The sequence below is a fragment of the Clytia hemisphaerica genome, unplaced genomic scaffold (genome assembly GCF_902728285.1).
Source record: "Clytia hemisphaerica strain Z4C2 unplaced genomic scaffold, Clytia hemisphaerica genome assembly, whole genome shotgun sequence".
NCBI classification, from domain to species: domain Eukaryota; kingdom Metazoa; phylum Cnidaria; class Hydrozoa; order Leptothecata; family Clytiidae; genus Clytia; species Clytia hemisphaerica.
The window spans coordinates 92,613-119,194 of record NW_027104472.1 but is presented as its reverse complement, the minus strand read 5'-3'; the positions used below and the strand labels follow the sequence as shown (position 1 = coordinate 119,194).

The 26,582-nt window shown below is 37.0% G+C and overlaps 1 protein-coding gene across 1 annotated transcript; it reads left to right on the top strand.

Moving 5' to 3' along the window:
* Positions 1-24,859, top strand: LOC136821365 (metabotropic glutamate receptor 6-like). The gene is made up of 10 exons (XM_067077601.1): positions 1-75; positions 10,197-10,574; positions 11,677-11,926; positions 12,793-13,133; positions 15,380-15,616; positions 16,131-16,698; positions 17,940-18,128; positions 19,098-19,762; positions 22,092-22,266; positions 24,084-24,859. Exons 1-7 carry the CDS (start codon positions 66-68, stop codon positions 17,998-18,000), a joined length of 1,845 nt encoding a protein of 614 aa, XP_066933702.1. The 5' UTR covers positions 1-65; the 3' UTR covers positions 18,001-18,128; positions 19,098-19,762; positions 22,092-22,266; positions 24,084-24,859.
* Positions 24,860-26,582: the final 1,723 nt, after the last annotated feature.

Sequence of the window (26,582 nt, the reverse complement as noted above, 5' to 3'; positions counted from 1 at the left end):
GCTAATAGTGGAGTATTTTTTATTTGGAAATTTCATTGATAGTGATAGTACTGGTAGCTTGAAAAATGCTGCGCGGTAAGTTGGACTTTGTTCTGTCTTGCGTGTGTGTTTAATTTGTTGCTCTTTCCTAATGGAATGAATGTCTTTATATATGATGAAAAAGATTTCGAAGATTTTCTCCCTCAGTAGATGAATGCGGCCATGGTTAACTTAAAGACCTTTTTTTATTAAAAAAACGTCAATATATAACTTTTGATCTAGGAATTTTGGAAATTTGTTGTACTGGTGTAGTACATTTTTTGCTCGATGGTTTGTACACGTTTTTTATAAGAACAAGGTATATAAGAACATACCTAAGGCTTCGATGGCCTAAATGTTAAAAGCAAGTTAAGAAAATCTTTAGGCTTTGTGGACTCAAAACACCCTATTTCTTAGGGAAATGGTAAAAAATTAAGTTAAGTTACAGAGTTAAAAGTTAAGTTAAGAACATCCGAAGGCTTCAAAAATTTTGGATGTTCTCATAAAAAAAGTGTAGCCAGGGTATGCAGACTCGAAATTTCAGAAAAACCATGTTACCTCAACAGTTTTAAAATTTTAGAATCTGGTGCAACTAAAAAAGTCTTGTCCAGTTTGTATGACACAGACTGTGGGTACACCCTTGTTGAAAGGGTTTCAAAACGTTTGGAAACCCACGCACGCAGACACACAGTTTCACATTTGCGTAAAATTTTACTTAAGACCTCGAAGGATGGGGAATTTCCCTAAGCTTACGTATAGTGAGAGCCACTATGTTCTGGAAACATTCTTCGTGTGCACAGAGTTGTTAAGAGCAAACCAACTTTTTTAAATGATCAATTAGGTCCATAAGATCACAACAACGAGTGGTGAGAAAAATTTTGACCATTTTGCTGGTCCCCATGTGACGTCATCACCTTTGAAGGGGCTTGAAAATAAAAGTGAAATATATCACAACATATACAGTACCTGAAAATCAATATTTGAAAAGCTATAAAGGAAAATAGCTTAAAAATGACGTCATCGATGACGTCATCGACAATCAAAAAATTGTTAAAATCGAAAAATTTTTGTTTCGTTTGAAAGAGGACCATCTAGTGAACAAAAAATATTACTACAAAAAAATCTGAATTTCTCCTTAAAAGCCCCTGTCAGCAAATTTGTGCCTGCGAAAGGTTAGCTTCGGGCACGCCCAAGAATCTTTAAAAAGCTTGAGAGTCAAGTCGAACGCATTTTACAAAATAATATCATATCAAGTGAAATTCAAGGTTTTCTGTTTTTGTTCCCAAGCAGACCCTCTTTCAAATGAAACAAAAATTTTTCGATTTCGATGATTTTTTAATTGCCGATGACGATGACGTCATCGATGACGTCATTTTTTAAGCTAATTTCCTATATAGCTTCTCAAATATTAATTTTCAGGTATATGCTGTGATATTTTTTGGAATCCTTGGATAAATATCTTTCATTTGAGCCTAATATGAGCTTCTAATTTTTACTTTCATTTTCAAGCCCCAGCAAAAGTGATGACGTCGCATGGGGACCAGCAAAATGGTCAAAAATTTTCTCACCACTCGTTTTTGTGATCTTATAGACCTAATTGATCATTTAAAAAAGTTAGTTTGCTTTTAAAAACAAGTCTGTGCACACGAAGAACATTGTAGCTCTCACTAGTAGTGTTTTAAGGCCTTTGTTTAGGGTTGGTGTAATTCAAGATGCACGATCTAACGATTTACGATTCACGATGCGCGATCCATGCATAAAGTATGCTGATTGTTCCTAATAATTATCATAAAACTTAAATTACATAACATAATTTTAAAACAATGGCATAATCTTTTCTCGCTTTTGTTTACCACGGTAAATTTATGCAACAAAAAAGAAATGAGTAAGTAATGGAACTACGAATAATTACGACCGTAAAATTATGAAAAAAACTTACATAACTTACATAATCATAATGTTGATAATGGAAGCTACCTTGTGAACATAATCTTACAATAGACAGATAGTGTAAGTAATCAATGCACAAGAAATATTTTTACTTTCTCATAATTGGCAAACAATATGTTTTGCGGACCGTAATGTACGAAGCAAAAAACTGGTGCTCTATTATGAGAAAGAATTTTCTTTCGGTAAACAATTCCCCTATTGATTCAAGTTATGAAAAAGAGAGAGAGTACAGAAGGTGAATGCACGTGGTTTTCACTTTCTTTTAAAATATGACTGATTTAAATATAATTTGAGTTTCAGCGAATGAAAGTTTGTAAATTGCCTAAATATTTAATCATAATTTGCATAATTACGCATGAATTAACATATTTTATGCACGGATCGCGAATTGTGCATCGTAAATCGTTAGATCGTGCATCTTAAATTACACCAACCCCTTTGTTTATGTAAAGTTTGCTTCAGCTTTTTTCACATGTACGTCAAGTCGGTGTTTTTTACACTTTTAGCGAAAACGTGAAAAATTGACCACCTTAGGAAAACGAGTCATTGTTATCTCACTGCGCACGTTATACTCTAGGGGCTGAGTTAGGTCTCGTATGCATATCGGCGTATAGTCATTTTTTCTTTTGATCATGAAAGTAAAGTCCTTGAAGAGTCAGAAAACGTGTGTGGCGTTATTTGGATCAGGCACAAATTTCCATAATGGCGGATTTTAGATTTTCAACCTTTTTTAGCCCTCTTGATTGAAAAATTAAGAAAAAGGTCAGAACCATGGTCTAAAAATTTTGCTATCTCGAGCTATGAAGTACTTTCGTTTTCAAAACTTAGAAAACTTAAGTACTTCGTATCTCTTGATAACGAAATTTTCAGACCATGGTTCTGACCTTTTTCTTAATCAGCATAAAATTTCTGATCGATTAGTATATAATATGCAGGGTTTTAAGCTCAAAAAATATTTTTCTTAGGCTAGCAGAGCCTAAGAGCCCATGTGACGAAAGAAAATTTTGAATCCGCCATTATGGATTTCGAAATTCATGTAGAAAAAAAACTTTTCCTGAATTTTATTATTTGAACGGTAGGCAAGACCCTCCGAAAATTTCAAGTAAATTAAGTAAGCCAATCAAATGTTACAGCCACGCAAATCTGGAACCAAAAGTAGTCATTTCTAAAAATCGAAATCGAAAGTGCTTCATATCTCCAGATAACGAAATTTTCAGACCATGATTCTGACCTTTTTCTTAATCAGCATAAAATTTGTGATCGATTGGTATATAATATGTCTATGTTTAAAGTCAAAAAATTTTTTTTTTCAATCCAGAGGGCTAAAAAGGGTTGAAAATCTAAAATCCGCCACGTTTTCTGACTCTTCAAGGACTATACTTTTATGATCAAAAGAAAAAAATGACTATACGCCGATGCGCATACGAACTCAGCCCCTAGAGTATTAGCGTCAAGCTTAGGCAAAATTCAAAGAAAGAAAGGATTGGGCATTCCATTGTCTTTTACCCCACTTTTCTAGGAAATTTACAGCACATTTTACAGCCTCTGAAAGATGAGAGCACTTAAGGATTATGTGATTCCAAAATGAAAATGGATTATGCGTTCCATGTCTAATAACTATTCATGTAATAACTATAAACTCTTCTTTATTTAGAAATCGTATTTTCAATACTTTGGGAGCACTCAGGGATTCTAGAATTCCAGTCTTCGACCAGCACTAACCTAGCACTGCTATTTTTGGACATTTGTTTGAAAGAGCTCTATTTCTTGATAATGAATGTCATTGTGAGTGACTGTTTTGATTTTGGGTCACTTTAATATTACTGCATGCAGAAAACTCAGTTTGAAGACTATTGGAGTGCTTAAGGATTGCCTATTCCATTTATTCCTACATTTACAAGGTTTGAAAATGGAACGTCTAATCCTGTAAAGCTTGTAATTTTGAACAATAAAATGCAAGAATACGAGAGAGCAGTTAATAATGAGTCGCTCAGCAATATTTTAGTTCTGAAAAAGAGCATTTTAGGATCAAGAAAATCCTTATTTTTTCGATGTTATTTAATGCCACTAAAACTTCAAAACTTTTTCATTTTCCTCAAGCTTTGAAAGTTTTTTATTTGGAATTAGTGATCCCAAATTGCTCGCTCTTTCACGAATATCATATGATTTTACAGTTTAAATTTGTTAAGTTTTTGTCTTTTTTTTCTATTTTTAAACATTTCCAACAAATATATGTTTCTTGAAGCAATAAAGTAAAAATTTATGTTTCAATCATTATGAGTTTAAAGAGGAATCCTTGATCCTAAGGGCATACTGGAGAAGTGGGACGTGGGACGGTGGGACGCTAAGGTGGGACGCTCGAGTGGGACGCTCAGGTGGGACGCTCAAGTGGGACGGTAGTGGGACGCTAAGGTGGGACGGTAGTGGGACGCTAAGGTGGGACGCTAAGGTGGGACGGTAATGGGACGCTAAGGAGGGACGGTAGTGGGACGCTAAGGTGGGACGGTAATGGGACGCTAAGGTGGGACGCTCAAGTGGGACGGTAGTGGGACGCTCTTTTATATGTATTTTGTCTTAGTGAAGGTCATTTTTTTTCGAAATACGTTATCGCAGACTTACAGTAGTGTTCTATAAATTACTAGCCAAACCAAAAGAAAAGGAGCCAGAAATTGATTTCACATTTTTCATTAAATAATTATAAAGACAAAAAGACAATATTCTAATAAAAGAGCGTCCCACTTGAACGTCCCACTACCGTCCCACTCATGCTGAGGGGAAAGCCCTTTATTACAATTAGAATGTTTTCTTTTCATTCGAATTCAAAATCGTGTTTCTGGGGAAACCCCTCTGATTCGAATGATTACTTTGTTATTCTCAATAAATATAAACTCTTCGAAATATAGTCAGGCTGCTGCTGGACCACTTTTGTAAAAACCTTAGTGTGAAGAATCTAAAACCTATTGAAACCTGTTATATATGATTAAAGGCGGTAAAAAAGTTTTACTGGCCATTAGGTTTTTCCCAGATTTAGCCTAGACAAAGTTGCAAAGGATTGAAAGTGTTGGAAAATAATAAAATTGTTCTATAAATTAGACAATATGAGCCTGAAGATAAGGAGCCAGAAATTGATTACACATTTTCCGGTGTTTATTTCTGACTCGCACGCATATTGCTTGGTAGCTTTTCGATCAAACATCCAATTTGAATATTATTATTATTCGTTTATCATCCACTATATGATAAAAAAAATCAATATATATATTTTGGCCGAAATCCTGTGTAGGTTGAAAACTGAAGAACAGATCATGTATATGTGTTTTGTGAAAGTATTCATTTACTCATATTGAGTTCTTTTTTACTCGTACATAATTATCAGAGAAGCAAAAATACAAAAGCCTTACGAGAGAGCGTCCCACTACCGTCCCACCTTAGCGTCCCACTACAGTCCCACCTGAGCGTCCCACTACCGTCCCACCTTAGCGTCCCACTACCGTCCCACCTTAGCGTCCCACTACCGTCCCACCTTTTAGCGTCCCACCTTAGCGTCCCACCTTAGCGTCCCACTACCGTCCCACCTTAGCGTCCCACTACCGTCCCACCTTAGCGTCCCACTACCGTCCCACCTTAGCGTCCCACTACCGTCCCACTTTAGCGTCCCACCTGAGCGTCCCACTCGAGCGTCCCACCTGAGCGTCCCACCGTCCCACGTCCCACTTCTCCAGTATGCCGATCCTAAGCGCCTCTCAACAACCTAAAAGGGTCTTGTACTACTCTATGATACTTTGCCATGAAGGTTTGATATCTTTTAAAGACTAATGAAGTCTGACGTTGCGTGGAATAAAATGAAACATTCGACTTTATTTTCTCTAACTTCGAACCAGCTTGATTTTGGAATGCCTAATCCAAAAGTGCTCTTCAGTGAGGATTTATAAAATATAGGCATTAGACTTTAGGAAAACAATATAATATCCTTCGAGATGATTGCTAGAGTCTCATAATAGATAAAAACAGAAAACCTTTATTTTTGGAATATCTGATCCCTCTCTGCTCGAATAAAAAAAAAATACATTTATACAATCCGATTTTGCATCTTTGTGGAACTTTTCATCCAAAAATGCTCATTTTTCTTTCCGTCAGACCAAAAAAACTGTTTTTGACAAAAATTAAGTGTCAGGTTTTCGCCAAAATTGTAAAAAACACCGACTTAAATTTTACTTAAGACCTTGAAGGGTGGGGAATTTTTCTAAGCTTACGTTAAAAAAGTTTTGAACGGAAGGAAAAGTCACGTAAGACCCTCTTAATCAACAAAAAATCTACATAATGTCGTGGAAATTCCCAAAAGACAGCTATGCGGACGATCTTCCGTAAGGTCTAAAGTATAATTTTACGTGCAGCTTTTTTCACATGTACGTTAAATTTTACTTAAGACCTTGAAGGGTGGGGAATTTCCCAAAGCTTACGTTAAAAAAGTTTTGAACAGAAGGAAAAGTCGCGTAAGACCCTCTTAATCAACAAAAACTTTACGTTATGCCGGGGAAGTTTCCAAAAGACAGCCTTACGAACGATTTCCCGTATGGTCTAAAGTAAAGTTTTGCGTGCATGTGAAAAAAGCCTTACCATAAAACCTTATCAACAAGCTTTTAAAACTTTCAAAACGACTAAAAACAACATCAAATACATCAGCAACATTAATAAAAGCTCCCAAACATCAGTCAGCTTTTTGCCATAAATTATGCGCGTGCATAGAAAAATGTAAATAAACCAGCTGCGCTGGAAGGTCAGCCCAATAAGCTTAAAACGATTAGAAGGCAGTACAATCAAGAAACCGAATTCGATGTTAAAGCCAAAGAAATTGAAAAGCTCATTTTGGTTGAACTTCAGACAAAAAAAAGTTTAAAACGAAGTTGAATTTGTCCAAAGCAGACACAATCATAGACAAAAGGTTGTAGACAATGAAATTTCAGTTTCAGTGAAAAATGATGAGAAATAGAGCAAAATGACTCTTCAATGTGTCTGGAAGGGATGGCTTATTACTTTACACTCTGCGATGCGGATCTGTCTCTGATAAATTAACGCAAGAATAGAGCAGGTAGACGAAATTATAAAGTCGAGAAAAATGGTCGAGTGAACCTTACCTTTTTAAAAACTGTTTATTGTTATTTTGTTAAAAAACCATGTAATTTCAATTCGAGGCACTTCTTTTACTATCAAAATCGTTGTAGTAAAAAACAAAATGTTTACGCATGCGTTTTAAAACAGCTGTGAAATTATTGTCTCGCTTAAAGTAAATCAATTTAACAGCTCTAAGGATAATGTGGCATAATGAACATGGATAAATGAGACGAACATTGAAATGATAGGGGAATGACGTCATAAACAATACAAAAGTGATGAATACAATAGACTACTTAAAGGTCGTGGTCCACTTAGCCTTTTTTGGTCGCCGTTCAATGCGCGCACGGCGAAAACAAAAGAATCATTCAACTGTGAGTTTGTTTACTCACCTGCGTTGGGTTTCGGTCGCTAAAAAATCCCCCTTCCATTTCCAACATGGGTTTCGACCGGTAAAATGGGTTTCGGCCGTTAGGTTGGGCTTAGACCGCTAAGCTGGGTTTCGACCGCTGAAGTTGGCCGAGCCGTGCGCATTGTTCGCCGACCATAAAATGCTGAGTGGGTATACACACAAACACTCTCCAGACAAGAAAGCCTCAAAACCAATCATAAAAAACTTTCTTCTACACTCTCTATTTATTTACAAGCAATAGCTTTCAATTTATTGAATAAACAAAAAAAAATCATTTTTCACTTTCTTCCTTTTAATTAAAGTGTTCTTTTATTACTAAGCGCAAATCTTTTAATGAAGTTATGTGTTTCTTTTCTCTTTCCATAAAAAAATATTTTTCGCGCCAAAGTTCTCCCGATAACTTGTTTTCCGAAAATAATCCGAAATCGGATTTAAACTTAAACATCTTGACGACCACCGGAGAAAAAAATCGTGAAAGGGATTTGAAAGGTCACCGTGGCTGACCAATAATCCCGCGAAAATTATGATCAGTGACTGGGCGCGTATTGACCATAGATTTATAAAGCCCGAAGGGGGGGGGGGCGTACTTTTGCTGAATAGTGTGCCGTGGTTAGATAGGAAATCCTACCTAGGTCAAGTGACATTACAATAAAATCTCAGCGCTTGACCAATCAGAAGCTTCGCGGGTTTTCGAAAACAATAGCAACAATATTCTTTCCGATATTCACTTTTTTTGCTTGCGATGGCTTAAAGCACGACATCTAGCCCTTTGGGCTTTATAAATCTATGGTATTGACCAATTAGATGCACTCGCTAATGCAGGGACAAATAAATATCCCTGCAGACGAGTTAGTTGAACCAGCCCGTAAACAAATGATAAAATTATAAAAAAAGATAATAGAAATAGTTTACGCTGTGGATATCCAGGCTGTAGATGGATTGCTAAGAGCTCTATCACGTGGTATAGGTTTTGATTTTGATTTTTGCAAAATGATGATTTTTTTGGCCTTAAAATTTTGCCTGAAAACCCCCCAAAACGCGAAAATTTTTCAAGCATGGTAAATTTCAAATTCCGAATCAGCACCCTCAAATACTAGGGTCGGGTTTTACACCTTTCAAAGTCGCTCTAAGGGTTGCAAAAATCAGAAAATTTTAAATTAGTAGTCTCTGTAAGGGTCACCTTTTTAGTAAAAATCAGTCTCTCTAACGGTAAGGGTTCGGGGGTCCCTCCGGCACGCACATACCCAGAATCCCTCAACCCTAGTACAGCCCTGGTTATGTCGTCAACAACTTATCGCAGGTCCATAACACAGATATCTAAAAAACAATAGATAGAGCTACTCTGTTTTTCCCGAGCCACGGTACTTGAAGTAAAATTTTGTAATGCGCCATCTTTTTCTTTGTAGACCATAGACTGGAGTCGTTTATAATGCGTGTAATACTAATAATACTAATACTAATAATACGGGATTTAGTTTGTATAAACGACTGGAAGAATCCGGTGTTCCAGCCTTATAGATACCCCGGCTAGCTACGCAGAATCTTTCTTAACCGACTTCGGGTCGGTTTCAGCCATCTCAACGAGCATAAATTTAGACATGGCTTCCGCGACACTTTAGACCCTTTCTGTGGTTGCCGAACTAACTCTGTTGAAAACACCCAGCACTTTCTTCTGCACTGCTCTATATATTCCCATGCAAGACAATCTTTGTTCGACAAACTTCAGACCCTAGGCATTATTTTTCATCCGCCACGTAACCCTCCTTTTTTCTGTCGGCTTTTATTATATGGAGATGAAAGTTTGACTTCAAATCTAAATAAATCTATTCTTTGTTCTGTTGTTGAATTTCTTAACGAAACTGGAAGGTTTAGCGGTGCTTTATTTTAGGCTTTTACCTAACAATTGTAGCTTCCTTCTCCAAGATTTTTTCTTTTTTTTTCTTTATTTACTTATTTATTTATTTTTTACATAGTCTAGTACCTCTGGCGATATAACGTTAGTTCCTAGCGGGGGGAGGGACTATATTTTATGTTTAAGTAATGTTTTGTAATATATGTTCGTAGTGTACACGTGTCTTTGTTTCAATAAAGAAAAAAAAAAAAAAAAACTTGCGTAGCGAGAAAAAAATTTATCAAGCAACAACAAACTCTCTAAACAAAATCAACTCAAAATGAAAAACTTTTAACACACAAATCCACACATTTTTTTTTTCAAGAATTTTTTTAATCGGGAAAAAAATTTAATTGAAATGTTGACACTTTTCTTTTGTTTGGAGTTAGTGCACAAAGGTTTCTAGACGACTAAAATTGTTCCCTCTATTAATTGTTGCGTTATTTCTACTATGTCTGAATTAGTCGTCTAGCTTACTAGACTATGTAGACCACAGTAGCAGACATCAGTTCGGTACCGGTATTTTGTTCAATTAAAAACGAACAGCTTGCATGACGCGAAGTGAAGAGGCGAGAGAATGGTCTTGATATTGCCGGCTCCGAACTGGCGCATTATTTTTCTTCAGCTAGGAATATCCACCCATCCCAGTGTTTTATTTAAGAAATGTATGGTCCCTTCTCTTACAGGGCCCACGCCACTGGGGGACACCACTTTTTTCACCCCCCCCCCCCACTTTCAATTTATGGCGTGGGCCCTGTGTTAGCGTTCGAGTTTATACAGTGAGTGACCCGGCTTTTTTTCATTTTACATTAGGTGCGATGAGTTCAACCATACCTGGCATTCCATGGTACCGTTTAACTGTAATATTCCTTCTGGTGGTATCTGTATACTCCTTCAAATACGTCAAAAGTGACTCGAAGTTCTATCATACCAAAAATGGTGAAGTGGAATATGAAAGAGATGGTAAAATCTACCGCATTGGTCGAATTGATTTCAATTCAGTAAAAATTAAAGGCCGTCCTACTGCTACGGATGACTTTAAAATACCACCAAACCAGATGAAGAATGGGAAGCGACACCGACGGTCAGCGAGCTCTACTGCAGAATCAGTCAAAGAGAAGGAGCAAAAGCGAAGGAGTGAATATATCAATAAAGATGGCTTAGAAGAATGTCTGCCCATGGAATACGAAGGTATGAAGTAGTAATAGACGATATCGGATTTAGATAAATGCAATGCATTCTGGTTTCTAGGGACTCTCAAAGGAATTATAATAGATCATAGATCAATGATTATAATTCCTTTGAGAGTCCCTAGAAACCAGAATGCATTGCATTTATCTAAATCCGATATCGTCTATTACATTTGCACCTCACTTCCCACTTTTATTATTAAGAAATTTGTTATGCAACTTATCCAATTTTCGAATCTGGGCTGAGCGGTTGCTTAGCATTCTATTTTTGTTTAAAAGTGACCGCACTCCTGAGTATTATACCATGTTAAGAGAAACGTTTGCCATAGTTAGATTGTCTCAATAGGTTTTACTTTACTGGATAGTGAAAAAAAATAATTGGTTAATTTCAGGGCTCGAGCCCAAGTTGCTTTAAAAATGTGTATTATTTTAGGGATAAATATCGCTTAGGGTGTATTCAATCAGTTTTTAACAGTGCTAAAGATGAGGTTAAAGGCGGCCTCGTTTATTCGCTAGGGCCTGTACAACTGTCGATCGTCGTGAGGCCTTTAAATCGGTAACATCCCCGCTAACACACAACGTTATCTAATGTTCATAACGTCCACAATGACGTTAGATGAACGTTGAAACAACGTTGTGTGCCAGCTGGGTTGGTTGTTCTGCCTGTGACAAAAGTGTCGGGACTCAGTTACACGTCAGAACGAATGAGAGATATCAAGGCAATGATTTTTGCTGAATACATTTAACAATTATACCACCTTATCGTAATGTATCGGCTTAATTATTTAAAAATTCGTATCTAGTTCCACATGGACCCGTAGCTCAATGGAAGAGCAAATGCCCGCGAATGGCATGGTTGTGAGTTCGAGTCTCGCTGGATCCGTTGGTTTTCCAACGGTTCTGGTGGCTGATCAGAAAACAATATGAGAGCGACTGTATTCACTTCATTGTAATACATAAGGGCAATATTCATAAATAAAGTATCTAGTAATATATTTGCATAAGACAATGAAGCTATATCTCTCAAAATATCATTCGCCGTACTGTCTATAAAGCTTATATAAAACACGTATTTTCCACTCCCTCCTCTACTTGCCCAACAGACCAACCAACCAACAAAGCTTTCGTGATGAATCACGATGACAAAATCTTATGGCTCGGTGTCGTCATCCCTATCATGGAAACTGATTTCAAGATCAACCCGCGTCGTGGCATGACCAATTTTCAAAGTTTGCGATATGCTGTGGAACTAGCGAACGCAGGAATGAAGAGTTTATTAATGATGGGAGGATGGACCATTCGTCTACGTCGCTTGTATCCATCAGTCAATCTAGGTGACCCGAGTTTAATAAGGTATGATATTTATTACATAATGTTTTCTACGGAACCACACCGGTTTATTCAATAGTGGGGAATTTTAAGCAATTTTTCTCTAGCTTTAAACACTACACTACTGGCAAAAGCCATTATGTCACAAATATCACGAATTTCAAACTTGAACGCAGTCCCTTTAGTACTTTAATGGGAGTAAATCTCGCGGGGATTAAATTTTGCGGTTGAGCTCATCCACGAAATTTTAAGATTTTTATTGGGGACCTAATTTCGCTTGGTTGGCACTACTAGGAGACAATATTTTCACCATTTTGTGCCTTTTACTATCTGTGCCAAGTCATGCATGATGTTTGTTGAAATACGCATTATTAGCGCTTCTTTGATGCCATTAAACATTCAAAAGCATTCATTTGACATTTTTTGAGTTTTGTTTAAAACATAGCCATATGTTTAAAAATATTTCGTGGTTGTGCCGCCCTTTCCAAATTTCCATTGGGACTTAAATTCGCGGATGACACTCTTATCCGCGAAATTTATTCCAGCAAAATTTTTCACCATCAAAGTAAGTAGTTGATTACTATATATTATATAATTCTGATGCTAATGGTTAATTGCGCTCAAGTTTAAATCTAGGATTTCATCTAGCGCTTTCTTTGTTTTTCGTGCGATATACTTTCAAAATCTTTCGATGGATTTTACTTTCAATCAGGCGTTTGTCGCAAAACAACGTGGGGTCATGCGTTTTGGATGGTAAATAAGTGACTTTATTTCTCACCAGAGTGATTAAAGTTTACCCCTTTGGGAGCTTTGAATTGAATGGAAAAGTCACCTATATTTGTATCTGTCCCTTCAAACAGAAAACTCACTTTGATTTTCCTTCAAAACAGGTATGGTTTCAAATGTCGAACCAGTAATGTTACGGCTTTTTACGGGCCGTTTTACCAAGACAATTACGACGTGTTAGCGGCGATGACGCACATCTACCCGATCACGTTCATGTCGCAAAGTAGCTCGAAAGAAAACGACGACCGATTGCGATACCAGTTCGGTAAAAGCAAGAATCAAATTCACAAGTATACGTTACAGACCAACCCGTCCACTTTGTTTCGCAATCAAGTTATTTTAGATATCATTTTGAAGTTTGGATGGAACTTCGTGGCGGTCTTTCATTCCAGTTTCTATATCGGCGAAAGCACCAGTGACGTCCTATTTCTCCTTGATAAATCAGGTTTGTCCATATCCTTTATCTTGGAGAATCTACAGCATGTCCCAAAGAAGCGGACAAATTTAAAACAAAAGTATGATTCATGATTCATGCGAAATTTTATGACTTGTTAACTTTTATTTCAATCTTCTTCAAAACCTATTCAATCATCTTAGGAATTGATAGTCTATTGGTTGAACAAAGAATTTTGTTTCAATTGTTCTAAACTCACTTTAGGTAATGAGTTTTGAGGATTTTACTTTATAAAAATTTGTCCGCTTTTTATGAGATACACTGTACATGCCCGGGGGGGGGCACTCAAGGTAAATGACCTACCAGACGTTCGGCCCTTAAGGGTAGGTTTTTCATAGTTCAGCTAGTGCACTGTAAGGGTAGGAAATTACAAAACTGCACTGAACTGCACTGTAAGGGTAGGAAATTGTGATAAAAGGCCAATTTTTTGGTAAAATTGGCACAAAATTGGTCAATTTTGGAGGAAAAATTCCACATTTTCTTGGAAAATTGCAAAAATTTTCGCCCTTACGGGCGAGAAATTTTGAAAAAGTGCACTGTAAGGGTATGATTTTTCATAGAAATTCACTGCACTGTAAGGGTCCGATTTTAGAAGCCAAATTTTGGGCCGAACGTATGGTCGTTTTCAGATCGAGTGCCCCCCCCGGGTGTACATGACACATCCCAGCCGGCACACAACGTCAAAACAACGTCCATTTGACGTTCATAACGTCCAAATAACGTTACTTGAACGTTGAAACAACGTTGTGTGCCAGCAGGGATGCTTTCATAAAGCGAAACAAATCACATTTGATTAGAAAGTGTTATTGACTTGAAATTTTTTTTCACCAGTATGAAGGTTTATAAAATACGAACTTTTAGTCGAGATTTTATCAAAGTTTGACTAGTGGTTGTGTTGAAAATCCCAGGTGGGGATACTAGGGTTGGTGGATGAGGGGTGGGGTGGATGTGCGGATGGGACCTCCAAAAACCGACCCTAAGAGAGACTGATTTTTGCTAAAAAGGTGACTCCTTAGGGAGACTTTTTTGAAAAATTTTCTTCGATTTTTGAAAAATTCCTTACCCTTAGAGACTTTTTTACAACTTTTCCACTCTTAATAAAAAAAATTTCCTAGAAATTGTGAAATTCCCGACCCTTAGAGAGACTTTGAAAGGTGGATAAACCATAGTCGTTATAAAAACACTGGTCTGGAAGGCTTTTGTTTCTTTTTATAGTTAAAAGATGGAGCTTACGTACCAAAATCGATTAATTTTGCTAACCTTTTGATTATGTGATTAGAAAATAGACCAATCCCAAGAGGAGATTTTGGTAACGTGATAAAAAAGTATGCAAATCTCAAAAGAAAATTGAACAAAAAGCTAAAACAATACATTGCCAGACCGGGGTTTTTTTATAATGACTATGGAAAAACCGACCCTTACCATCCGTACATACCATCACTCATTTTTGCTTAAGTACCCCCCCGGATTTGAGTTCAAACATAATCTGCCAAATCAAGAAAACAGATATGTGCCGTCCTTAAAGGTTTTCGGATCTTTGAAATCCCACGGGTCGTAAAAACCACAAAATCCAATCTCAGTCACTCTCCAAAGTTTATAATGAAGAGGGAAATCTCGAAATTTTCGAGAAAAAAAGAAATTTTTGGGCAAATTTGGGCCAAAAAACGGCTAAAAGACGTGAAATATTGGATCATTGTTTTTTCAGATTTTTTTGCATGAAAGTAGGTAAAAGATGGATCAAGCAGATTTTTGTAAAAAACACATTTTCAGCTCAAAAACGCATCTTTATCTATAAGAATCACTACATTAATAAACATACATCAATGTTCTTAGCCAAATTACTCAATTTTTTGATGAGTTAGATGCTTTTTTTGCTCACGTAGTCTTGAATATGAAAGAATATTTGAAGAGCATGAAATTTTGATTTCTAAACGTTTTTTATAAGAAACAAACGACTAATTTTAATAGATCGTCACTATTTGTGTTCTGAATGATTGTTTAATGGTCATGCTCACGTAGATATAAATTATATATGTATTATAAATGCATAACCCAGGGAGGTCCATAAAAGTATCACTTGTTATCTTGAATATTAGATAAAGTCCTGATAAGCGTCCCAAAACTCCCAAAACTCCCAAATTTTTGACTTATTTCCTCGCGGCTTGAGCCGAAAATTTCCGATATTTAAAAAATCCATATTCTTTTTATTTTATTATTTATTATCATTTAATTGGTAGGTATATGTATCCCAAGCACTCGGTTGAAGGGAGGGATAGAAGGCAATACTGATGAGAACATCAAAGCGAGAATCATCGAATTACGAGAAAATCATCCCACGCTACGCGTTTTGTTGTTACTAACCGATGTCGCAGACACAAGAAGTGTACTGAAGGCCATCAAGGAATTAGACCTGCAAAACCATTTCACGTTACTCTTTGCGGATCGCGGTGTCAACGACATTGAAGTGGTTCGAGGTATGTAAAATTTGTTGCCTTAAATTCCCATCGAGATCAACAGTCAGCAACCGGGGCTCATTCATTAAAGTAATGTTTTCTACGAAGAAGAAGTTACAGATTTTAGACAATTTTTCTCTAGCTTAAATTTGGCACTACTGGCAAAAGCAAACATCATGTATCTATGAATTGAAGGAAGCATATATTTGACGCCCTCTAATTCAACGTTTTACTATTTGATACGTTCCATTATTCGATAATATTGAAAATCACCGTCAACAAGAGAAACTTTGCTATGACATTCTATTACAACAATACGATATTTCAATGCGATTTTAAAATGAAACGATATTTGTATTGTAGAATTTGCTTGAAAAAATATTTTTGTTCTACTCTTCAGCCAAATTATGTCCTTAGGCTTAATTGATAGTTTTCTGGTAGATTTAAAGTGACCTCAAGAGAGTCTCAAATTTGGCTTTCCGCGTCTGAGATTTTCCGGAATGTAATAAATTAATTCATCGATCAATCTATGCAGGTTACGAAGATATAGCAGTCGGAGCCATCACCATTGAACCAGTCAACTTCCACGAAAAGCATTTGGAGCAATTAGCCGATTTTGAACAATGGATGTTAAAAGCGAATCCAACTAACACCCGCAACCTGTATTTCCACTGGTATTGGGAGCAAACGTTCGAATGTGAACTCAATAGCCATATTCTAGACCGTATGCTGACGCCTGATCAACGTGGCACTTACCAGAAAAAATGTACGGGCGACGAGCAATTTCAAATCGGGAAGGGCGTATACCCGGATAGAAATTTATTCCGGGGAGCCATGGATACAGTGGAGGCTATCGTTTTCACATTATACCGGATGGAGCTGATTTCGACCCAGTCCTGTGAATGGGTCACTTCGAACAAAGACCTTATAAATATTTGGAGTAAGGACGGCTGTGACAAGTGTCCTTGGAACACCACGCTGTGTTTTAATCGTTTCTTTGAAGGTGTCTTCCCGAGTATCAACATGTTGAATTATCAACGGCTATTGCCCGATATTGGGTGGAGTTTGAAATACAACCATCCACGTGACATTCCAAACGCAAGGTAAGCATAAATTTCATAATATCGTATTACTTCGAATAAACGTCCGGGGCGTTTATTTGATTTTTTCGATTTTAGGAGGGGCGTTTATTCATGGGGGCGTTTAAAAGAAGGGGTGTTTAAAAAAGGGGCGTTTAAAAGAAGGGGACGTTTATTAAATTATTTTGTCTATAGTCGAATATTTAGAGCAAATATACCCTTTGTTTTAGTTCTTTATCAGGATTTTAGTGCAACATTTTTTTGGTTCAACGACTAAAATTGCATCGAAAACTGCTCTGGTTACAAGAAATGACTAAAATCTTCCTTTTCTAACCCAGTTAACACTGGTATTGAAGTATTAAAGTCACAGGTTTCTAATAAACGCCCCTCTCCTAAAGCGGCGATTATTCGAAAGGGGCGTTTATTAAATAATTTTTCTTTTAGGAGGGGCGTTTATTCGAGGAGGGGCTTTTATTCGATTTTTTCGAAGTAATACGGTATGCACAAAACGGGGGGGGGGGGGGGGGCTACAATTGATTTAGGTCACCATGTATGGGTTTTAAGATGAAGCATAATTATTCAGCAACAAAAAAGATTGATCAAGGATCAATTCCGAGAAATTGTCGAATACGATTAGAGATTGTATGGCAGATTGAACCGCCTCTATGGGTGCTATCAAATGGTGCATGGGTTGCGGCGCTCCTTCCGCCCTACTGGCAATATCCAGTCAAAAATGATCGTGACATAACGTACCCTTTCCGCTGGAATGACCATAAAAGGAAAGATCTAAGGAAGGAAGAGAGAGGTGGTCTCCTCTAACCTTTAGCTTTAGTTCGGTAGTCAGTTATATGAAAAGGGAGCCAGTGGGTCGCCCTCAACTTTGGTCGCAAAACTTATTAACTCAGAGCATTCATCATCTTCGATTCCCACTAACGTACTCTACGCGGTTGACAGTTGGGTAATCCACCTCGATCGGGGTACGTGTCCCGTTTAGGAGACGTATTTCTATTGGGAAACGAAGTAAAGGCGATAATTCTTTCAACTGGTTTATAAAAAGGAGAAATTTGAATGAGACCATGTTCACACGCTACGGTTCCGTTTCGCTCCGAAACAAAATGAAGCCATTCCATTGGATAAATTTAAGCTTTACGTCATTTCTAACCAATAGAACGGCTTCGTTTCGTTTCGGAGCGAAACGGAACCGTTGCGTGCGAACATGACATGGTCTGACATACGTTGGAATTAAAAAAACCTTCTTTTTTTAGTTACGAGATTTCGAATTTCATTTTCACGAATGGGCGTTATCAAAGTGTTCCCCATTGGTAATTGGACCATCAAAGTTCCGGCCCATGAAACGAAAGTTTACTTTCCAACAGACGTGTTAAAGATGAATAAACCTCACATGGTCATTGACACGGATCGAATCTTCTGGAGAAATGGATCGGCACCTGAAGGTATGTTTTATATTCGTAATATTCATTACGTAATGCTTTCTACGGAAATACCTCGGTTTCTGCCAGTAGTGGCTAAATTGAAAACTATATAAAAGTTGTTAAAAATATGTCATTACTGCTGGCATAAACCGGGGTGTTTACGTAGAAAACATTACGTCATGAATATTACAAATAAAGGTTTTTTTTAGCAGGAACCACTTCTCATTACGTCACGAGCAACACCTCCATCTCGAAACAATGCCAAAGTCGATAATTGTTAATTGCCTTGTGATGGCTTTAATCATTTCTTTTAATGAGCAAATGCATCCCTAAGAAACTCGTTCGGAATACATTTTCGTCTCGTTATTTATGAAGAGCTTTATTACACGAAGAAGCAATACAAATAGTTGATGAAGATTGAAATCCGCCTTCCAATAGAAAATGTTAGATAACTGATCCCAACAACTAGCAAGAGCACTGGGCTCTTCCAGAACATGTTAGTACAGGGGGTGGAGGATACAGTGTCCAGTTTTTGACTTTAAATTTCGTGCTGATGGATAAGATCTAGCATCTTAATTGTTTTCGGAGCACGAGATCTCAAAGAAGTAGGCGGCAAACGCTATTTCGCATCTCTCAAACCAGTGAAATTGCTTGTTGTCACGTGATTTTTTTTGGTAGGAAATCCTACCAAAACTTCTTCACTTTTCGATAAAGGCCGCAGGTCTAGCCCTTCGGGCTTGACAGATCTTTGGTTAACACTGCCTGCCAGCTTGCGAGACACTGACACAGTTTTTCGGATCAAGTGCAAGTTAATCCAGTGTGAACCACTAGGGAATAAAAAGGCCAGCGCACTCTCCCACCTCATCCACGATGTATTGTGGAATCGATACCTACTTAGCACTGTCACCGACAGGCTTCTCGAGTTTCTGTCTACCCAATTCCCCCGCATGATCTGTTATAAGATCTGTTCTCTAATCTGTTCTCTTTCAGGTAAATGTGCTCTTGACTGTGCTCCAGGCTACACTCGTCTGTACTATTTGTCAAAGCGCGAAGTCCGTAAATGTTGCTGGAAATGTGAGAAGTGTGACACGCACGATATTGTAGTGGAGAATAAGTGTCACAGATGCGACCGCTTCCAAACGCCAAACATCATCAAGAATGTTTGTGAACCACTCCCCATCTATCACATCACCCTTTTCTCCAACAGCTTTGCAACCGTATTGGGTATAGCCTCAATGTTAGGCATCATCATTGTCATAGCCTTCGGATTCATCTTAATCTACAACAATAATAAACATGTTATTAAAGCGGCCGGTCGTGAGTTATCATATTGCATGCTCTCCGGCATATTTTTCCTCTTCATCAGCACTATCCTTTTCTTGGTCTATCCCAGCAAATCCATCTGTATCGCTCGTTTCGCATTGCCACCAATGGCACAAGTGGTGGTTTACTCTAGCTTTCTGCTCAAGAATATCAGGCTGTATCGTATCTTTGAGCGTTATGATCGCAAAGTGACGCAGCCCTATCTCATTAGCCCAAAATCACAAGTGATTATCTTATTAATCATAATGTCCTTCCAAATTGGTTTTGCATTCATTTGGACTTACGATGGACTTCCGGATGTTACACGTGTTTTGACTAGCAATGAAAAGCAGGTACTTACATTTTTCATAAAAAAATTTTGGCTTACCCATAGATTTATAAAGCCCGAAGGGGGGCGTACTTTTCTGAAAAGTGTGCCGTAGTTAGAGGGAATCCTACTTAGGTCACGTGACATTACAATAGAATTTCAGCGCTTTACCAATCAGAAGCTTCGTGGGCTTTTGAAAACAATAGCAGTAATTTTTTTTGCGATTTTTTTTGCGGGCTTTATAAATCACTTCATAGCTTGTACCAGCTCACTGGTTACAGGGTAACTTCTAAAAAGACGGATAATGGATTTTTATGGATATTCGTTTACAATGATCAGATGCCTTTGAAAATGAAAAAAAAGTAAGCCACTACAATTAGGCTCTGGACAATTTTTCGATTTTACGCCAACTTAAATGGCAATTTCTGCATTTTAAAAAGATAAATGTATAACTTTTTTTCTATGTCCTGTTAAACCTACCTTTTTAGAATTTAACAATTGAAAAATTTAAATGAAAAAATTACATGAAGAAGAAAACGAAGAGTTTTTCGAAGAAGAGTATTTCACCTTTCAAAGCCCTAATCTCGGTAAAAATCAAAGGTTCAGGTGATGTATCTATTTAGTATCTAAAAATACAATTTCGCAAAATTTTTGTGGAAGTATCTTTCCTTTAAAATCTTCAAAAACCTCATTTTGGCAATTTTCTCCACTAAGTTTCTATACGAAAACAGCTATAACTTGGGATGTAACCAAATAGAAAATTTTTCCGAAAAAATCTAAATAAAGAAATTATTTTTCATTAACTTAAAAAAAGTTTGAAACAATAAAATAATTTCCCCAAGGAGATTAGGCTTTTTTGTGAAAAGTATGGTCGTGTTCAGATCTGAAAGTTTAAGTTTAAGGTTGAAGTAGTACTTTGTTGATATGGGAATTCAATTTCACTTTCTTTTGTCATCATCGATTGGCGATCTCGAGGAATCTCCTTTCCTAACTTGAAAGCATGTCATCTTCTCTCTTGAGATACTTTGAAACAAAAAAGATTTCAGGGAATCTCTCTGCAAAACACTAATTCGTGTTCGTTTAAGCCATTACTGCTAGAGATGCTCCGAGCGTCTCTAAGTCATAAATTTCACGTTCTTTTTTCTTCATTAACAAAAGGAGCATGCTTTTCACTTGCGAATTCTGATTTCGTCTATTCAGAAAACTGTAACGAAATCGTAAAATCTTTTTTTTTAAACCAGAGGGTGATTCCTTTTTAAACTTTGGTTTAACTAATGAGGAGCGTGCCGTTAGATACAAAAGGAATATAAAAGAAACATGTAGACCTAATTGCTTTAAACCTTGGTCTGAACACGACCTATATGAATAGCGTCGTTATGACGTTTTATTAAGGTCCATGCCACACTTATTCCTTAATTACTCATGATGTAATTACTTCAATTCATTTTTTCAAAAGCAGTTTTTTCTTAAACATGTCAAAGAAGCGAAAACATAAGGTTTTATCTTCAAATTCTGAAATAGATTTTTCACTATGACCAGAGCCCTTAAGTTACTTAATACCTACCAAAATCGTACTCCCTGCGAAGCCTGCGAAGCCTGCGATGCATGCAGTCTGTCATATTACACCGGGCCACTTATTAGCGCAATCCAGCCTATCAAAAAACAATAAGTGGCCCCTGGCTCATCTAAACCCGACTAAGGATGCAGCACATAAAGGTCGACTAACATTTCTTCTCCGGTGGGAAATTGATCCGCTCCTTTAGAGCTTAGCGTGGGCGGCCGCCAGTCCGCCATTGGAATATCAGATAATCCCCGAGCTAAGATTCAGGCGGCACTGTTGTATAATATGAATTCTAAAAATTGCGGTTTTCGCTGGTTGAAAATGTATGGTTGGATGGAGATGATACTGAAACAGACTTTCAATAGCATTTTTTCATCTCCTTTTTCTCCAGCGTGCAGAACAAAATTTTTACTTTTGTATCTGTTTTGATGTTATACTTTCTTTCTTTTTCAAACACCATATACAAACTTTATTCAGTATTTTTGGACCCGCTGTAGGCTGCAAACTTCCCCTGATATGTTTTGATAAAGGGGATGCTAATCGTGGAAGAAACTCCCGTCCGAGAATTACCCCCGTCTTTGTGTTTTTGATTAGCCTGATTAGTAAGTTTTATATTAGAAATCTTTATGTCTAGAGGTTATTACAGTCCTTGGATTTCTAAACTTATTTAAGAAAATTGAAACGGGTAGCTCTCGGATGGGAATTTTATACACGGTAAGGATTCTATATAGAAAACATGTCAGAGGGAATGCGTGCAGGCTAGACCCACTACTGTACATGTTTTTTTTCGCAGGTGATGCTGATGTGCACGAAAACGCACAAGGTGCGATTTGTCTTAAACTATTTCCCGGCCATATTCATCATTGCAGCATGCTGTATTTACTGCTACAAAATCCGTGGGCTACCTAAAACGTACAATGAAACGAAATTCTACATCTTCACTGCATTTTGCAGCTTCACACTTCTACGTAAGATTCTATTATTATGATATTTCTTATCGTTCTTCTTCAAGCATATTTTAGTTGAAAATCGGCTAGAAAAAGGCCAGAAAAGCTACAGATGTCTAACATTTCGCGATGATAAGCTAATGTTTGACTTATTGTTTGAGTGTATGGGGAGGAACTGAATTCAATGTGTGGTGGATACCAGGGTATTTTTCAGGCACTTTTTACCACCGACTTTCAAGGAAAATCTCATATCAAATTGAGTTTTAAAAGTCAATTTTGCGAAGAAAAAAATGTGAAAAATTATATAACGCAAAGTCTAGAAACGACGGTACAAAAACTTCCAGGAAAATCAAGATGCTGTATTGCAATGAGTCTAACAACAAGTAGCGAGATTGTTCAAGTTAGGATTTTTAGGCTATTAAAGATGAATGAAATCACCTATTTAGGGCGGTTAGAGGGCAATGATTTTTGGACCTACCTCCGGGTACCCCGGTGGAGGTCCTTTAAATTAAGCCGGAAAAATTATTTTTTTGGCATCTTCTTGAGATTTTATCATTAGTTTTTGCTTATTTATTGCTCAAAGATGCGTATTAATAATGCCAAAACATGGCCGAGTCCGATTTTTGAGAAACATTTTTTTCCGGCGGAAATGTGCCGGAAATCGCCGTTTTTCTGGGTTTTCATTGGACTTTTTCCTTATAATTGGTTGTTTTTTCATTCAAAAACACTATCAATACCACCATCAAGCATGTTTTAATTTTCAATAAAATTGTTTTTTTGAAGCTGGAACTATTTAAAAATCGTCGGAACAACCTATTTTCGCCGGAAAGACAGTATTTCTTGAATTTCTCGAGCTGTACTTTATATTTTTTTGTGAAATTTTGCACACTGATGCAAAATGACAATACCTAAAATGTGACGGAGCCCGATTTAAAAAAAGAAATTTGCCGGAAAAATCGGTTTTTTGATATTTTCTTTAATTTTCATCATTAGATTTTCTGATTTTTTTGCAGAAAGATGCGTATTCGCAATGCTTAAAACATGGCCGAGTTCGATTTTTGAGAAAAATCTTTTTCCGGTTGAAAATGCCGGAAATCGCCGTTTTTGTAGATTTTCATTGGATTTTTTCCTTATATTTCTATGTTTTTCGCACAAAAACATTATTGATAACAATGTTCACCATCAAGCATGATTCAATTGTCAATAAAACTGATTTTTGCGACTAGAACTTTCTATTTATTCTTTCCCTACAAGCCTTCCTTCTCTCCCCATCAACAATCAATGATGAATTTATTGCGTTATGCATTTTTGCTAAACGCTATATTTTTGACTGATTTTTTTCATTTTTCTCCTCGCATTGCTATCTAATATTCATCATTAGGTAGGTCCACTCAGCATCTAGCTTGTTACCACTGCATTGAAACTCAATTTTTCCGACCGGAACGGTGGTGAGGAAAAAGTGCCTGGAAAAAACATCTGGATACGCTTAGCATTCACTGACCTTTATATATCCCTGGACCAAGTTATATCCGCGGAGTTTGTTTTTGAATTGGTACCCGAGTATTCGAGGAAAAGTAGATCTAGCGCTCTTGATGCATTTTCACCGCTAATTGAGTAGTGCCGCCATTAGGGTACTATTTCCAAAAGAACTCCGATCAACGATTTTTGGTTGGCTGGGATTGAGTAACTTGGTCCAGGGGTATATAAAGGACACCCAGCTGGCACAGAACGTTCTTTGAACGTTTATCTAACGTTCACAACGCCCATATAACGTTAGATGAACGTTAAAACAACATTGTGTGCCAGCTGGGACTGACCTTACGTTTTATCTTTTTTAGTTACCTTCATGGTCACATTTCAGTTGATCGAAGAATCAGACAACTATTACCATGACATGGCCAACGCAATCTATAACGTCTTGATTGCGTACCTAATCATTCTTACACTCTTCGTACCACGCCTCATGTATTTGCGACACGGCGACGTGCCCCCGTTCACGGCCAATTCCTTCTTGCGTGATCGTTCCGTGTCCGGAGGCTCCCGTGACCGCGCGTACTCGTTCCAACGTAATCGAACGCCGTCTAATAACGACTACGCTAACGAGAATGTCAACATGGTCAATCATCGCGATTAGTAGCGGTACTGGCACCACCATTCACCGACATCGTCCTATCATTTTCGCCATGACTCTGAACATTTCGTCCAAGCTCAGAGTTTTTTATACTTGTGCTTCATAAGCGTGGTTATACCTTTGATTCGGCAATCCTCTCAGAAGGTGGCTTCCTGCGTTATTTGAACGTCAAACATTAAATGGACGACGTTTTGCCGTTTTGTGTCGGTCTGCTTACATTTGTCAGTATCGAACAAAGTTTGCTTGTTTTAAAGTTGACGTTTCTAGCCGAGATTTGGACGACTTTTTGTTGTAGTTTTTAAAGAATGTAAATAATATCACATACTGGTTATAAAAAGCTCTTATATATTAGCGATATATTATTATACTTAGTTATTTAGAGTAGGGATAGCCTGGTGAACACCAGTTCAGTTTGATGTCTGAACTGTTAAGTACTTTCAAATGGGTTTGTTTGAACGAATAATAGTAAGGGGCAGAAATTGTAAAATATCAATCTAGGTTTTTTTTTGATACAATAACGTACCTAGTTTGCGGTTTTGCTCTTCTGTAAAGGTGTTTCGCTTTGTCTGTAAATATGTAAAATATTTTAGGCCATATTTTTTTCTGTTCGAACTTTCTTTTTGTTGTGTTGAGTTTTTTGTTAACTTGGGTCAAGTATCCATACTAATATACGGGTGGGAGGTCTCGCTAAAAGAATCTAATTTTAGTTTCTCAAAGGGTTTTAGAAATATGCAAAATTCCCGATATTTGCGCCTCAAAAGGTTAAATTTCGTGAAGAAGTGTCGATAAAAGAAGAGTCACAAAATGCCAAACTTCTTAAATTTTTCCTCGATCTTTACCAAATAATATCCGATTTTCGAAAATTTTGTCGGCACTCACCCGTCATCTGATAAGCCTGGAACACATTTCCTTATTTTACTCTGTAACCCTTTTAATTCACTCACTATGGGGTTATATTGATCAAATGGATGGCCTAGGTTTTCAAGTGTTAGTATTTTGTTAGCTTCAATTAGAACTTTTTAAACTCCTTTTCGGCGAAAATTGATGAAATCGTTTTTGTTTTTTTCTTCATTCTTTTAAAGTGCCAAATTCAAATTTCATCAGTTGAAGATAAAGTAAAAAAGGTCAAGTTTGGGTTCGTCGAAAGCTATTTTCACCAGACTATAAAATTAGGTCATTGATCAAATTTACAGCAACCGTAAGAAATTTCAAAAAGCATAAGCATTAGCCTGAGCGTTAAAGAAAGAGATAACTAATCGTGTTTTATTTTTTGATGTTTTTGAAAATTTTGTTTTAGTTATTTTATATAATTTTTAGTGTTTTTACATTTTTTTTTATCCTTTAAGTATATTTGTAGGCTTTTTTTCGAAAATCTTTTTGTTATTTTCTGGACCAAATAAGGTCAAATTTGAAATTTCTTGCATTAATATACCAGTATCAGTGATTTTTCTTCTGATGTAGAACGTCTCTAATCGAGTCGAAATCATTCTTATTGATAAAAGTTTCGAGCCCGGGGAGGGGGGGGGGCGCAAAGGCAAAATTAGGTACAGGGACGTGTTGCTGATCTGGGTCCCTTTTTCAGACTCTAGAGATATCTGACAGGGTCCAAAATTTACTAATTTTAAAGATGTGATCCTGACAGGGTTGATTTTTGGTCATTTTGGACAATTTTCAGGGTGGAAATTAGAAAAATTGTTCAAATTTTTTCCGTATGCTTTTAGTTATTTTTGCCACTTTTCAGAGTTAAGATGGGAAATTTTGAATTTTCGTTCTGAAAGGGTCCAAAATTTATACCAAACATTCATATCTGACAGGGTCAGACTCCTAAGTACCTAATAAGTATTCTCGGGTACCTTATAAAAATTCGAAAAATTAGCAAACGGGAGGCCCGTTTTTTTGGAACCTAAGAGTAATTAAATTTTCGACAATTTTCCAACTTGGACATTCTTATTCCAACCCCCCCCCCTGCTTATTAATTTTTGGTATTTCTTCTAGCCAGGACATTTGGTTTTTTCTTTCCCAAAATCTATTTTTATTTACTAGACACAAGACACGATCTTTTTAACGATACTGCAAAGCTGCTTGAAATGTTAGAGAATATGTAGTCTACCAAGCTAGACGACTAACTCAGACAGTAGAAATAAAACAAAAAGTAATGGAGGGGACAATTTTACAAACAAAATCCCGTAACAATAATCGTATTATC

Excerpts from the sequence above, each read along its gene's own strand:
- LOC136821365 (XM_067077601.1), top strand. Across the intron at positions 10,575-11,676 it reads TCTGCCCATGGAATACGAAG|ACCAACCAACCAACAAAGCT; the intron begins GTATGAAGTAGT and ends CTTGCCCAACAG. Across the intron at positions 15,617-16,130 it reads CGACATTGAAGTGGTTCGAG|GTTACGAAGATATAGCAGTC; the intron begins GTATGTAAAATT and ends CAATCTATGCAG.